Source organism: Lepidothrix coronata, unplaced genomic scaffold (genome assembly GCF_001604755.1).
Source record: "Lepidothrix coronata isolate B3197 unplaced genomic scaffold, Lepidothrix_coronata-1.0 Scaffold40, whole genome shotgun sequence".
Taxonomy (NCBI): domain Eukaryota; kingdom Metazoa; phylum Chordata; class Aves; order Passeriformes; family Pipridae; genus Lepidothrix; species Lepidothrix coronata.
In genome coordinates, this window is record NW_016690220.1 from 3363189 (window position 1) to 3378683 (window position 15495).

Genomic DNA, 15495 nt, shown 5'->3' on the forward strand with positions numbered 1-15495 from the left:
GAAAACAAAAGGTCTGTAGAATATTTCTGTAATAAATACCTGAAAATGAGGAAGGAAGGAGGAGAAATGACACTTGAGCAGAGGAGGCTCACAGAATGCTGCTTCTCAAACATGAAAGGAATGTTATGCAACAACACTCATATACCATGTGTATGCACGCATACACACAAACAGATATACACAGATAGGCAAGTACGCATACACGCACACACTTATCTAGTGAAGTACAAAAATGCCTGTTCCTCCAGGCTGTAACATGTCCTGAGGCAAACAGGGGGATTCACACAGAGAACTGCCTCACCTCTGGCTGGTGACAGAATTCATTTATTTAGCCAAACGTTCGCACATTAACACATGAAAAAAGAGTGACATTTTAATTAACTTTTTTTTTTTTTTAATGCAGAAAAAACTACTGTATGAATCCAGTTTTGAAAACTCATATTTACTTTAGCCTAACTGAAAAACTATTTATGCTCAGTACTGCCAGGAAAAAATTCTCCCTTTTTATTACAGTCACTTGTACCACATAATTTTGAACTAATTTCTTGATGAAAATAGGATCTTCACATACCCATTTTAGAGAACTGAAGGAAAATATAAATAAATAAAAACCCCTCAAGTAAAACTTTCTCTGGAAAATATGGCAGAAAGATTCACAGAATAACAATGCTGTGTTCCATTATTTAAATAAGAAGGAAATCCAAAAGGTCTAAAGAAGCTTATAAGCCTAATTATAGATTAAAGACTTCAACAGATTTGCCTGAAAATTACATGCTGGAGATGGCAAACATAATTTGGCACACAGCAAGGCAATCCCCAAAGTGTTTGTGATTCACTGTGTATTGCTGCCTCCTTCCTTAAGCACACCTCACATTGCAGGAAAGGGAAAGGAGGAAAAGGTCAGCCTCCTACAGGACATAACAGAGCACACATTTTAAGTTTCTGAAGTCAAGAAAGAGGTCAAAACTAAAACTTACAGTGTCTAAAGAGAGTCTACAAGAAAGCTGATGAGGGATTTTTTACAAGGGCCTGTAGTGATAGGACAAGGAGGAATGGTTTTAAACTTCCTCTTTAAAGGAAAATTAGAAAAAAATTTAAAAAAATAGGAAAAATCCATTATTCAACTTCTATGCAGACTTACATGTTTATCTCAAAAATTATTTCCAAGACATATATTTCTTGCTAAATTGCTACAAGATCTCTACTGTTAGCAGTCTCAAGTATGGCTGTTAAAATGAGGCACACTTTTCCTCATCTGTCGGTAATGAAAGAAATTTCAAAGAGTTTTGCTAAGCCTTAAAAATTAATCCCATTGGAGAGATTACAAACCCAAAGCATTTAAACCCTGCAAAAATTATAGTGCAAGAAAATCTTTAAAAAGCTAATGAATCCCTGAAATGGAAATGCTTGGAAGTGTTGCTGAATAACAATTAAGTGGCATGCATATGGACAACTTCACAAGATATAGAAGCTTCAAAAAACCCATGTCGAGTACAAAACCTGACTTGGAGCATAGCAGTCATAACTCAGCTTTTCCATTCCTCAATGCCTATTTACCACAGAAGCACCTTAGCAGCGCATCTTCTGTATTCACCTTTGCAAACTTCATGTACTTTTATTCTCCATGTGTCAGCCAAGTATCCAGGCTGCTACTTTCCAAGTGAATCATTTCACTCCTACTTTGGGTTATTCAGAAAAACAAATGCGTATCAGTTATGGTATGTCATTAAAATGACAGGGGGGATAAAAACTGGTGAGAGCAGTCCCAAAATATGTTTTTGCAGACACTAGGAATGTATATTTATGCTGCCTATACTGCAACTTGCTTTTGGCTTCTAAGGTGTTCTTTTAGTGCCACCCATAATTCTGTCCTTTCCAATACAGAGGATCATGTTAAGACAGGATTAATTGCATCTCACATTAACCATCCCAAAAGCTAGGTGTTACTTTTGAGCTAATCATCTGGACTCTGCATGTCCATAAACACAGATCTAGAGGGCGACTCTCCTCACCCTTCTTAAGCCATTTATCTAGCACAGCCAAACAGACCTCTGTGGCTTCCCACCTCCATCTACAGAACAGCTGCTTAACTTTTCTATGACTAAAGTTAAAGTACGTAGAGTCTCTACTACTGGCAGTTGATACATCACCTTGAACCTCATTATCATAACTAGCAAATGCTTTGTAAAAGCATAACATAGACACAAAACAAATAGATTTGCCTGTAAGCGTGACATTTCCAAGCATGGACAATAAATGCAGATGCATTTGAAGTTCAATATATTCTTTCACTACTCTCATGACCTTATTCAACCACAGGAACTTTACTGCTTTGCAATAATTATATACATTTTAAAATAAACAACCACCTGAATTAAAAACGTGTGCATGTTGAATGGGCTCATTTTCTTCAGAGAAGTATACAATATCTCTAGTCATGCTGATTCTGGAAACAGTTATGAAATACCAGGGTCAGTCGCTGAAGAAAAACCTGATGCTAGCATATCTGAGGAGCTTTTTTAGAGACAATAAATGCATAAAGTCTTAAACAGAACTCAGATTTCACTGAAAAACATTGATACATACTGGATAATAACCATAAAAGGTATGGTAATGCAAAGGAGTGACACCTGCTCAGCGTCTGCCCTCTGGCGACTCCCGCTCTCTGCAGACCCACTAGAAAACATACAAGCATAATCCTTGAGCACAGCAGAGTGGCACCCAGAGAAAACGTGGCCAGGACTGCCTCTAACCACCTCCCAAGGAGTGGCCTGGGACACTGCTCTGCTCCAGCAGCAGCCCGCTTCTGCATTATCCTCCATTTCCCTCAGGCACTCTCTGCCACGCTGGGTGGGTGTTCCAGGGTTCCTTTTGCTTGATTACTGTGACTTAAAAGACCAATATAAAACAAGAAATGCCAAGAGACAAAGCTTCTGTTTATCAATTTATACCAAGACAACATCTACATTTTAAAATTCTAATTGTGTTCATTCATAAATCTTTAAGTCTCTAGATAAAAAGAAAGAGAAAATAATGCTGGTACGCACCTGAACACAAAACCACATTCACTATGTACCATCTTTCCTGGATCTTTTACTACAGCAACTCATCTCAGTCGACAAATGCAAACTGAAGCAAAGCATGTAAAAGTGTATCATCATACATCCAAATTCCTATGGGTTTGGTTTTGCCTTTTTTACACCACATTTTTAAGCCGCAGTCTAACCGAGAGTATACGGCTGAAAGGTTTAGTAAATTAACCTTGGAATCTACTACACTATAAAATCTTCTGTTAGCAAGTTTTACAATAGGTTATTTATTAGAAACTAAGGAAACATCAGTCAGGAAATGCCTAAACAAAATTAAATGGGTTGCTTTGAAGAACATTTGTGTCAATTAACGTAATCACTCAATTTATTTCATTGTAAGGAGCTCTTTCTCTTAGAGATTTGTATCTACACACAGGGAGAGAGAGCATGAATGTGTGCACACCGGGCATGCTGCCATGAGTTAATTAGGAATGGTTGTTGACATGCTCTTATTTAAGACTTTCACCACAACTGTGACAACGATACAGCAAGGGAAAATATATTTTTAATCTCCAAATTTGATCTTCTATATGCAGTTACTCATACTTTAAGAAAAAAATATTATATGCTCTGTGAGTTTTCAAAGATTTGTTAAGAATTCAAACTTCTCATAAATTATTTAATGCTTTCTAAAGGTACACTATATAAGTTTTACTTTTGAAATTTCAATGTGAATGCCTGAGGCAAGTTCAAGATTGCGTAGCTTCTCTCAAGAAGTGCAAAACAGCACGTGTCGAAGCTGTATCTGATTCAACGTGATTTATGTGACTACAGTACGTGACATTGCCATATATGCCCCACCATAGTGTCACCTGGACAACACTGCCAGAGTCCTACTTCAAGTTGGCTTTCACATGGTGGGCTAGGAACCAGGTTCAATGGGTTTGTTATGATGGGCTGTAGATGTGTTGACTCACCACACAATCTCTTTTTCTCTTTCTAATTTGAATGGTTGAAACATTGAATTAAACAGCAGATTTTTCTTTTTAGTAAGAGGTGTGCTCAAATGTGGAATTTTGTAGGCTGTAAGCAAATAAAGCTGATGGGGACAAATGGTAGCAGCCACAGGCATCTCAATCTATATTCACCATCTCCACTCTCACTCCATAAGCTGCAAAGGCAGCAGTGTGGGCTCTGGGATCTGCCAGGTGTCTTCACCCAAGAGAAAACACCTCCTTCTCCCATCCTCCCCAGGTCATGGCAGAGAACACAGCTGTACTGGGGTCTTCTCCCCCCTTTTCTGTTTTGCCTTCCCCACTGCTCCCAGCGGCAGCTCAGGGTTCAGCACATCCATTAAGAAGCATCCCAAGCTCTGCAGCATGACACAGATGGCAGCACTGGTTTCTAAGCCACTCCACAGAGTTACCAGGGCCGTGTCACCTACTCCAGGCTGAACATACAGTTGAACAGTTGCTCCTCACCCTCCTTGGGGGAAATCAACCCATGGATAAAATCCAGCATGTGAGCAAAAAGCAATGCCACCCTATACAATCAAAGCCTGGGATATAGAAGCATGGTATTTCCAGTGAAATTTAATAATATGATAAATAACATTATTCTTATCCTCTTCAAACACTACCCAACTTTTCATGTGAAATTTATTTTCTCACATAAAACTACTTTGAGCCAGCTGTCAGTTCTGGGGGTTTCTCTTTTAAAAAAAAAAAAAAAAAAGTCTTATTTAAGCAGGAGAGGCTCCACTGGTTTTGCACACCTACACATGCCACGTGTGTTTGGCTATTACAGAAAAAGGCAGCAACGTTTGCTGAAGGTGTGTCTTGGTCCAATGAGCAAGGCAGATAGCAGCAAGCTGCAGATAACTGCCATAATGCCCGAATTATTTGGGGGCAAGGCTGGAACACATAAGCAGCGCAAGTTCAGGTGATGCTGGCCTACACTTCCCCACCACCTGGTCCCAGCCCAGCAGCCTAACTAAAAGATCCCTAAATTATGCCTGCTGAAACAAATCACATTAGAGAGAGCCCCCATGTACACTCTACAACACCGTGATATGATCAACTCTCTGAAAAGAGAGGCGAGCTAGATTGTGAAACAGTTTTCCAGGTTATTTGATGTTTTATAGAACAATTCTCTCAGTGACAATGAGGTCTTGAGAAGACAGACTGCCAAATGCTGTTTTAAGATTTCAGATAATAAAGGGCTGCACTGCCTAGTATATAAACATGGTGAGAAGCAAGAAAGAAAGAGATAGGAAGCCTTAAACAGAAGAAAATATTTGCTAAGAAGTTTGGAGGGGAGGGGGGAAAGCAAATCTGTGTAACACAGATTAAAAAAAATTAAGAAAAAAATGTCTAGAAAGCCCACCTATGAGAGTTGACTAAATCTGTATCCTAAAATCCACAAATTTAAGAAATCCATAGAGCCTCCTAATTCCAAATTTTTAGAGAAAAGTTACAGAAGTTCCTACCTGGCCCATATTCTGGATGTGCAGATGAGAAGGAATTTGTGCATGTGACAATGGGGAAAACAAATTGATTTTCACTTTAGTTTCCTGATTTGAAACAGTGGTTACATTTTGCTCAAATGGTTACCTGTGTGCAATATGCTTCCAAGGTAGTGAGATACACTTAACCTTATGGCACATAGCCATACCATTTCCTACACCTACATTCAGAAACTTACTTTCATCATAGCAATTTGATGCAGGACAAGAAAAATATTAAAAAACAAAACAAGCAAATAAACAAAAACCCCAAAAGCAAAACAAACAAAAAACCCACAAAACATCCCCTCCAAAACAAAACAAAAAAACCCAAAACGAAACAACAACCAAAAAATCCCAAACCAAACCACCCAATGATGAAGTATTACTCCCCCACTTGACTGTATGAGAAAGGAATGAGATGTCCCAGAGATACACTGCTTTGACAATCTAAAGCCTGTTTATATATGCAAGGAATCCTGCCAACTAACACTAAAGTAATAACTCAAAGATGTTACAATTAATGTAGTTACTAGTTACAATAACCACTACCGGAAAAGGTCAGAAGACAAATGAAAAAAATCCAACCCTAAACAAGTGAACATAGTGTTACAGAACTACTACACCAAATACACTTTTAAGTGTTTAATGCAAAGTATTTGCTCACAAGAAGTAGCATACTGTGTCTTCTGGACTCTGATTAGATGTAAAGCATGGGAACACCCAATGCCAAAGCCAGCCCTGGGCCCAAGATGCATCATCAGCTGTGTGTTTAGAGGGAAGGGATGTGAAGGAAGGTCAAGCTGCTGCAGCTAACTTCTTCAAAGAGTTCATATTTCCTATACGGACCACTGCAAAACAAAAAGAAAAAGTCACTGCAGTTATTTCACCTCTAGATAAGAGATGAAAGAAAAGCTCCTGGGTGAAGTCTGGCAGTCATGGCAGGCTGAGGAGGAAACACCTGGCTGCTGTGCCTTTTCCCGGAATAGAGTCAGGTTAAAACTCCTGGCAGGAGCAGCGTGCTCATCAAAATCGGATGCTGTGATTTTTGGAGTAGAAAAGGGACCAAAACCCAATATCAAGGTTTATTATGGGAATTTGCTAGCAAGATACTATCAGATGAGCATCCTGGGTAATTTGGTATTTACAGCCCAGAAAACAAACCAAAGAAGAAAGTGAGACTGTAAAAGGATCACACTGAAATCTGGGAACAAACAGGAAAAAGAGTTTTGAAAGTCAGAAAAATCCTAGCACAAGATTGTTACGCTAAACTCAAACACAATATTCCCCCAAAATAAATAATATTACAGGCATAAGTGATGGTGACAGAAGAGTTTAAGTATTTGTGTAAACTAGCTATCTATATAAAGACACTTAAACATATAAACACAGATATTTAAAGAGATATATAAAATCATACATCTAAAAAACTTTTATATAAAGAATCTCTATCTCCATCTCCAAAACACAGAAAATTACCTAGAATTAAAGAATGAACCTCTCAAACTTTTTTTAATAGCTGCAAAATATGCAGACCACATTCAACACTTTTAGGGCTTTTGTGGCCACTCAAAATCATTTGCCAGTTAAGGAAATACAGGAAAGAATTAAAAATCCATTTCCTTGTGATCACAAGTAAAATGAGCCCCAAGGGTTGATTCAGGTTTCTACAAGGAAAAAGACAACACGAAAACGCTGAGTTGGCACAAAAGTGCATATTCCTGACTTGCTCCTTCTTGGCAAGAGTCGGCCAAAAGGCAGCTGGTGTGATTTTACAGAAACCATCCCCAAAATAAACGTGCAATGCACCCCTCCTGTGAGAAATACTGAAAGAAAAAAAAAAGAAGCTAGAATGTCTAAAATGAGGAACAGCACTTGAAAACAGCCCTTAATCTAAAAGAACACAAGTAGAAAACCTGGAAATGTATTTCTTACACACCGAAACAACCTGTAAAAGGCTGTCTAAGAGAACATATCAGTTGTCTGCCTAACCTCGCAGTCCTGTAAAACAAGCACATGACAAGAAGCCCCATGGGACAGGATGCAGACGTGTTGTTGTGGGGGAAGAAAGGCAGGGCAGCACTGGCCAAACCGCACAGCTCAGAGCTCATCGCATCGCCCCCCCAATGGGGCCCTCACTAAGTCAGTGTCTGATACAAGATGCTTGTTGGTTTTAAACCAATTGTTGCTTCCCTTATGAGTGAAAACACAAGAAATTAAAAAATAGATGTTGGGAAGACAAGCAAGGCCATCCAGACAACATTATGGACAGAGTGGGAGGGAGGTGAAAAAAAAAGTCACTGTAGCAGTGGTGTAGCCTTGAAAGAGGTATCCAAAGAACCTGCTGAAACTCTATCCTTGGAGACTTGGAGGTTGGAGCAGACACCCCAGAGGTTCCTTCCAACCTCTGTCCTCTGACCCTACAGCAAATTTCACTTCTAGCCTTGTACAAATTGTATGATCATTTAGTAACTTCCTCACATTCTTATTCATGAGATTTTTCCAAAATAATACTTTTATAGATTGTCTATATACTATGTTTGTTTATATGTATGATTAAATATATATATTTATGTGTATATGAATAAATATATGTTCATAAATACATACACACACAATCACACGCACAGTTCTAGCCACCAATAAAACTAGAGTTCCTGTGTGATGAAACACATTATCAGTTGCTGATCTCAAGAGCAGACAGTTAAAGGAAGCAGAAACTGTCTAAAGAAAACGACAGAAGTCGTTGAGTTCTTCAGGTCTGTGGTTCTATAGAAACAGAATCAGTTCTCACAAAAAGCATGCTACAGTGGTGAGAAAAAGAAGGAATAAAAACCTTTTGAATATTTGCATTGTTGGGAATTTATTAGTAGGAGAAACATCTTATTTTGAAACTTCCTGGATTCATAGTCAAATATCATCAGTCAGTACATTATTTGAGACAGTAATCTCAGCCAAACTGTTCTTCTCTTCCTGCATAGTATTACCAGACGTAGGTATTAGCAAGTAACTTGCCACATTTCTGTTCCAATAGCAGGTCTGGGATGTACAAAAGGTAGCAGTAGAAAATGTTTTTTTGTCATCATTTTCTGATAAAGAAACACTTTGTGCCATAATTTTGCATATCATGTTTAATGTCTTATTGGTTCAGATACTCTCAATCTTATTAGCAAAATTCTAGTTTTCATTGGATTCAAATGTTTGTACCCAGAAAGCAGGCTCATTGATGAGTGTGGGAGGACATTAAAGTTAAAAGGAGCAGGGAGGACTCAGGTGGTGGTAATGCTGCTTCTATTCTTCCTTCTTTCATCCTCCTATTTTACTGGCATTTAAAATTTCCAGACATGCCTCCATACACAAAAGAATATGCTGAAACAGACCAAAAGCCCATAGCCCAGAACACAGTCTCCAAGTACAGTATCTGCCAATATCTCCTGAACACTTGATTTAAATTTTCTAGTAGATGGACCTCCTTATTCTTTACAGTAAATGGATTTTTGGAACAAGGAGGTGGCAGAATTTGTTTCATCCACTTTTCATCAACCGTGTATTGCAGCAGCCCAGGAAGAGGTACCAGTAACACATCTGTCTTTCAGGCTGAAGACCTGTCAATTAGTCACTTCTTTATGAAAGCCATGCTGTAAGTTGAACAGCACTGGGTCCAACACAGATTTCTACGGGACTTTATTGGTGACCCTTCACTATTTAAAACAAAACAAAATAAAAAAAATCCCCAGAACTAACCAACCAAATAAAAAAGTCCAGAACAAATGCTTTCTAGCTTCTATTCAGTTATTTATAAATGCAAGAAATTTCCATCTTATTTCACAGTTGCTTAGGAACTCATCAAAAGCATCTGGAAATAACTTTTTATCCATATAATTACGACCTTCAAAGAACTCAAATAGGTTTGTAAGACACGTCATCCTTGACAAAAGCCAAGTTGACTTTCTCAATAGATCATGCCTACCCATCTTTCCCTTACCACAGTTTGTAAATAACATGGCTGAAAGAGATCCAAGGCTTGCCAGCACACAGTTCTCTAGTTCTCCTCTGGGACTCCACTAAAAAAACGGTGTATTTTCCACCTTCTGGTCTTCAGGTACCAAAATTGTTTCACTGATCACACCTGAAATTTAGCCTTTGCACCATTTTAGTGGACAGTTGAAGCTTAATTTCAGTCTACCATTACAGCCTCACCTATCACCAAAATGTTCATTAAAGGTCACTACCAAAATTAAAATAAAAAAACTAAGTAATGTTTTCCCTAAAGTTGTATAGCCTCTAATCTTACAAGGAAGTGCAATGAATGTCTATCACTATAGGCCCTGTGATACCTTCTTCAATTTTATTTTTTTTTTTACTTTAATCATTTAAATGGTCTTCCCTCTTAAGAGAGGGAGTTAACAACTTCATTGCAAAATTGCCTTTGGGGAAGTTTTTTTACATTTGCTGTGTGAGTTGGATAGATGCTCTGTAACATTTTTGCCATAATTTAGATTTAACTGTGTACAAAGAAATTAAACACCTGCCAGCAGATACTACAACAGTGCAATACAATCCCAGCTTCAGAAGGCAATTATCTCAGAGGTTACATCACTGGTGTGTTGTGATTCTTTTGGTTTGGATATATTTTGCCATTTCAACATCCAAATATTCAAATCAAAAAGGGTCTGTCGTTGTAGCAAAATCTATTCATCTCTTTACAATTTTTCATTTCTAGAATCGTCATCCACACACATCTATAATGTCTACTGTTCAACAACTGTAATCTCTCATTTCCTCTGACATCCTGTAATAGAGAAATGGCACAAGTCCAAAATAATTTATTGAAATTATTTAATTCTTCCCATGGAAAAGCAACTAAAATGGTCCTTTTGGACCTATGGTCTACAGACTGCTTATAAGGGGTGAATATACTAAACTAAGAAAAACAAGGCTAGTGTCAGGCTTAAACTTACAATAAAAAGGCCTTGCATTTGCATTTGAGCTTTTTGAGAGCCATCATAAGATTCATATCTTAGATTCAGCACTTATAACTAGAGTTGGTGAAATACTGGCCAGGACACGCTGATGTGAAATGAACGCATGGGAGAGACAGAGCCCTGCTTTCTTCACAGCTCTTTGCTACCATATCACACAAACCTGTTGGAATGAAATAAACCTGGCGAAGCCAAGCTCAGGCGAAGCAGAGGAGAGGACTCTTGAGGAGTCAGTAGCATCCACAGCTCCATCCTGAGCCCTTTGCCAGATGGCACATAGAATCACAGATTATTCTGAGTTGCAAGGGACCCACAGGGATCATTGGAGTTCAACTCTTAAGTGAACGGCCAAATACAGGGGATTGAACATGTGACCTTAGCACCAAGCTTTAACCAACTGAATTAATCTCACCCATAAGCGGGTATCCTGTTTCTCTCACCAGCTGGTCACTCACTCACAGGAAAGCCCACGCTGCAGTGAACATGCAGCTAAACCAAGTATTTGCATTAGGCCAGGACAATTAGACCTGCTGTGCTACACTGGCTTTACAGCTGCACTGAACCATTGCCTGTAAACTAGAATCACCTCATCAAACAGTATCTAATCCTTAGTTTACAATTTCTTACGTCATCTGGCACTGGTTTCATAACTGTAAATGTAACTTGCAAATGAAAATTGTCCCAACAACTAAGCATCCCGGAACAAACAGTCTCACTTCAGAATAACGTTAACGCACCTCTGTAATCACCATTTCTAGCTCACTCCAGGTGATAACAAAACAATCTACTTTATACTGTGTGGCACAAGACATTTGAATACAATGAACAACTGAAGTCTGGGAAGTGTAATATCTGTAAAGCTGGGAGGGACTGGAAAAGAACGCTGCTGCCTACGGTGACTAACACAGGGGACAGCATCAGGAGAAACACGGCAGCATACCGTTGCTTGAAGGCTGAAACCACACTACCAGGGCTACCGGGGGAAATCAACAGACTGGCACACGCACCACCAACACCCTACGTGTGCTGCCTCGCGGAGGTGAGGCAGTCAGTCACCGACGGACTTAACTCTGAGAGCGAACGCTGTGATCTGAGAGCATTTGAGAGGGGAAAGAAAGTTTCAAAAGCCTCCACATTCCTGAGCAAGATGCAGCCGAGAGAGACGCGGTTACCCCGCGCTGGCCGCTGCCAGCAGACACTCCGGTTTGGCAGAGCGGCTCTGGCAGCCACACCTGCGGCAGGCACGGCTCCTCTGCCCCGGCCCTAAGCGCCCTGGGGGCCGCAGGGGGCCGGAGCCCGCCGGTACTCACAGCGGGTGCCAGCGCTCGGGCAGGCGGCGGTGCAGCGAGATGCGGTCGCTCAGGTAGATGTTGATCTGGTGCCGGCGGATGCTCTCCTCCTGGCGGCGCTTCTCGTCCGGGCTCAGCTCCAGCCGCACCGCCCGGCCCAGCTCCCCCAGCGCCCCCGGGTCCAGGGCAGGCTTGGCGTACACCGGCCGCCGCAGCAGCTCGGTGTCGGGGGACGGCGGCAGCGGCGGGGCGCGGCGGGCGGCGTGGCGGGGCGGCGGGCCGTGCCACCACACGAGGAAGCCGAGGGCGGCCAGGAGCCCCAGGGTAAGCAGGGCGCCCTCGCCCCGGCAGCCCCGGCCGCGCTTGCCGCAGCACATCCCGCGGCCCAGGCGGCCGGCCATGCCGAGCGGGCGGTGGTGCCTCTCACGGACGCGGACACGGGCGCACCCCCGCCCAGGGCGGACTCGGCGAAGTTCTCACGGACCTGCCCAAGCCGCGACACCCGCCCGCCGCCAGCGCTGCCCCCGCCAGGAAACCCGCCCGGCTCCTTCGCCGGCGGCTCCTCCTTCCTCCCCGCCCCGCTGTCGGCCAGCCCGCAGGGGCGCGGCGCAGAAGAGCCGGGCACGGGCGCTGCCGCGGGGCGGGGAACGGTCCCCCGGGACAGGGAACTCGAGCCGCGGATCAGGCAGGGGCGCTGCGCCCCTCCCGCCACTCAGCCATCTTACTGGGAGCAATGCCTCTCGGTTTCCTCGTGGTCGGAAGGCTGCTCGGCCACCGAGGGTTCCAGCACCCCAGGGAAGGCGCACGGCTCCAGCCCGGTCCGGGCTCACCGTGGGGATCCAACCTATGGAACTAGAAATGGTCCTAACGCAGGCCAGGGCAGGGAGGCATCCCAGTTCTGCTGGTTCATGTACAGCTGGGATGTGGGGAGGAGGGAGGAAGGCATATTCCGTTCACACACTTCCTGTCACCCTTCAAAAAAAAAGGATCTGGTCACCCTGAAGCTATAGGGACCTTCATAAACACTGCATGGCAGATACTCAGGGGTACGCCAACAAGGGAAAATTCGGCTAGCATAGAGCTGCCGGGGCAAGCTGCTTTGGTCATTGGAAGTGACAGCCCTAAGGATTGCTCTGTCCTGACAGAAATAGCCAGGGCTGCAGGAGAATAGCAAGGGACTAGGAAGAGCTTTGGGGCTGAAGGAAACAAATAGATAGAAAACCAGGCTTCAACCATTCTTCTGCCTCTAGAATAGCATGTCCTTTAGGAGTAGAGCAAAACATGGACCAAGAAGCCACAGGCATTAATGACAAGCTCTTTTGCTTAAAAAGGAATGGTCTTGGTTGAAAAATGAAGTCAACCAAAGTGGCCTCATTGAGAGAAATCCAGAAGACAAACAAAAATCCCAAATTTATTATCCAGATAATGGGCAGTCCAATCCATGGTTTGACAGAATTATGGGGTCATAAAAGCAACAGTCATTAGTCAATATCTTCATATGTAATTCATACTCAACAACATATTTGTATGGCTTTTTTTACTTCAGCCCCCAATAGGATGCAGCCCCACCTGTTTAAACTTGTGATCTAGAGGCCATGAGATTACATGAAAATTCCCCATTTTGCATTTGAAATACCTTATTATAAATGTAACATCATCATCATCATCATCATGGCTGGGCTTCGCGAATGAAGATTTGGGAAGGGCTCTACCCACGTTTGTTGCAAGCGCGTTGGTGGCTAAAAAGGCCAATATGAGTTAGGCATGTCCGGTTGCAAAAGGCACAGCAGAAAGACTCCTTAGATGGTATATTCTGCAAGGCACGATTCTTTCTGCGTTGTTTTTTCTCCTCAAGGGTGATCCTGTGTGCTTTCTCAAAGGAAGCAGCAGCGTTATAGATGGTGTGTCTCCAGGCCTCCTGATTGGAGGCCAGAGTAGACCAGTTATGTTGATCAATATGGCCAAGGCTGAGATGTTGTTTCAGGGAGTCCTTGTATCTTTTCTTTGGGGCTTCTCTCTTGTGGCAGCCGGTGGCAAGTTCACCATAAAGCAGGATCTTAGGGAGGCAGTGGTCCTTCATCCTTGAGACGTGCCCTGCCCTGTTCTCAGTAACATGGCCTCAGTGACTGCTGCTTGTTCAAGAACAGATGTATTGGTCACATAATCTGACCAGTGGATGTTTAGGATTGAACGGAGGCAGCGTTGATGGAAGTGTTCTAGGAGACGCAGGTGGTGGCGGTAGATGACCCATGATTCAGAGCCATACAAAAAAGTAGACAGCACTATGGCTCTGTAAACACTGATCTTTGTACTTTTCTTCAGGTGTTTATTTCGCCAAACTCTTTTATGAAGCTTTTCGAAAGCACTATATGCCTTTGCTAACCTGTTGTCTATCTCCCCATCAATCTTACCATCCGAGGAGATGAGGCTACCTAGGTAATTAAACTGCTGGACTGATTTGAGTTCTGATTGGCCAATGGTGATGTGGGGATGATGGGGGACTTCCTGAGGTGCAGGCTGATGGAGAACTTCTGTCTTCTTTAAACTGACTCCCAGCCCAAAGAGCTCAGCAGCCTCAGCAAAGCAGGATGTTAAACGCTGCAGAGCTGCTTCTGTGGGGGCAACAAGGGCGGCGTCATCAGCATAGAGCAGCTCCTGGACAAGATGGTTTAAGGTCTTGCTGTGGGCCTTCAGTCGCCTTAGGTTGAATAGACTTCCATCAGTACGGTATCGAATGTAGATACCATCCTGATCATTGAGGTCTGCCATGGCCCTTTGGAACATCATGCTAAAAAAGACTGAATAGGGTAGGAGCGAGAACGCAGCCTTGTTTCACGCCATTCTTTATTAGAAAGGGCTCAGAAAGTGTGTTGCCATGTCTGACTTGGCCGTGCTGATCCTCATGGAGTGAGATGATCATTTTAAGGAACTTGGGGGGACAACCTAAACGTTCCAAAATCTGCCACAGACCTTTTCTGCTCACAGTATCGAAAGCCTTGGTGAGATCAACAAAGGTTACATAAAGACCTTTGTTCTGTTCCCTTCACTTCTCTTGCAGTTGTCTGAGAACAAATACCATGTCTGTGGTACTCCTGTTGGCTCTGAAACCACATTGGCTTTCAGGTAGAATTTCTTCTGCTATAGTGGGTATTNAAATTGCAGAATACACCTCCTAAGGAGTCTTTCTGCTGTGCCTTTTGCAATCGGATATGTCTGTCTCGTATTGGCCTCATAAGCCACCAGCGTGCCTGTAGCAAATGTGGATAGAACCTTCCCAAATCTTCGTTCGCGAAGCCTCGTCATGAATGAATGAGTGGGTATTAGTCTGTTCAAGAGTATTCTTGCCAGGATTTTGCCAGCAATGGAGAGCAGAGTAATACCACGATAGTTTGAGCAATCTGATTTAGTACCTTTCTTCTTATACAGAGTGATGATGACTGCATCACAAAGGTCTGATGGTAGTTCGCCTAGTTCCCAACAGCACACCACAAACTCGCGAAATTTAGTATGGAGTGCAAGGCCCCCATGTTTCCAGACTTCGGGTGGAATTCCATCAACCCCAGCTGCCTTGCCAGTTTTCACCTGCTGTATGGCCTTGAGGGTTTCCCCTAAAGTGGGGGCAGTATCGAATTCATATTTTACCGGTTGTTGTGTGATGGACTGAATTGCTGAGTCTTGAACTACACGGTTGG

At 42.6% G+C, this 15495-nt stretch overlaps 1 protein-coding gene across 1 annotated transcript in view; it reads right to left on the bottom strand.

Annotated features, from left to right (window-relative positions):
• The window catches only part of GALNT12 (polypeptide N-acetylgalactosaminyltransferase 12), a 46065-nt gene extending 33861 nt beyond the window's left edge, over positions 1 to 12204 (bottom strand). The window contains exon 1 of the mRNA XM_017813165.1: positions 11825 to 12204. Within this exon, the coding sequence (XP_017668654.1) occupies positions 11825 to 12204 (380 nt within the window). The remainder of the gene's footprint in view (positions 1 to 11824) is intronic.
• Positions 12205 to 15495: the final 3291 nt, after the last annotated feature.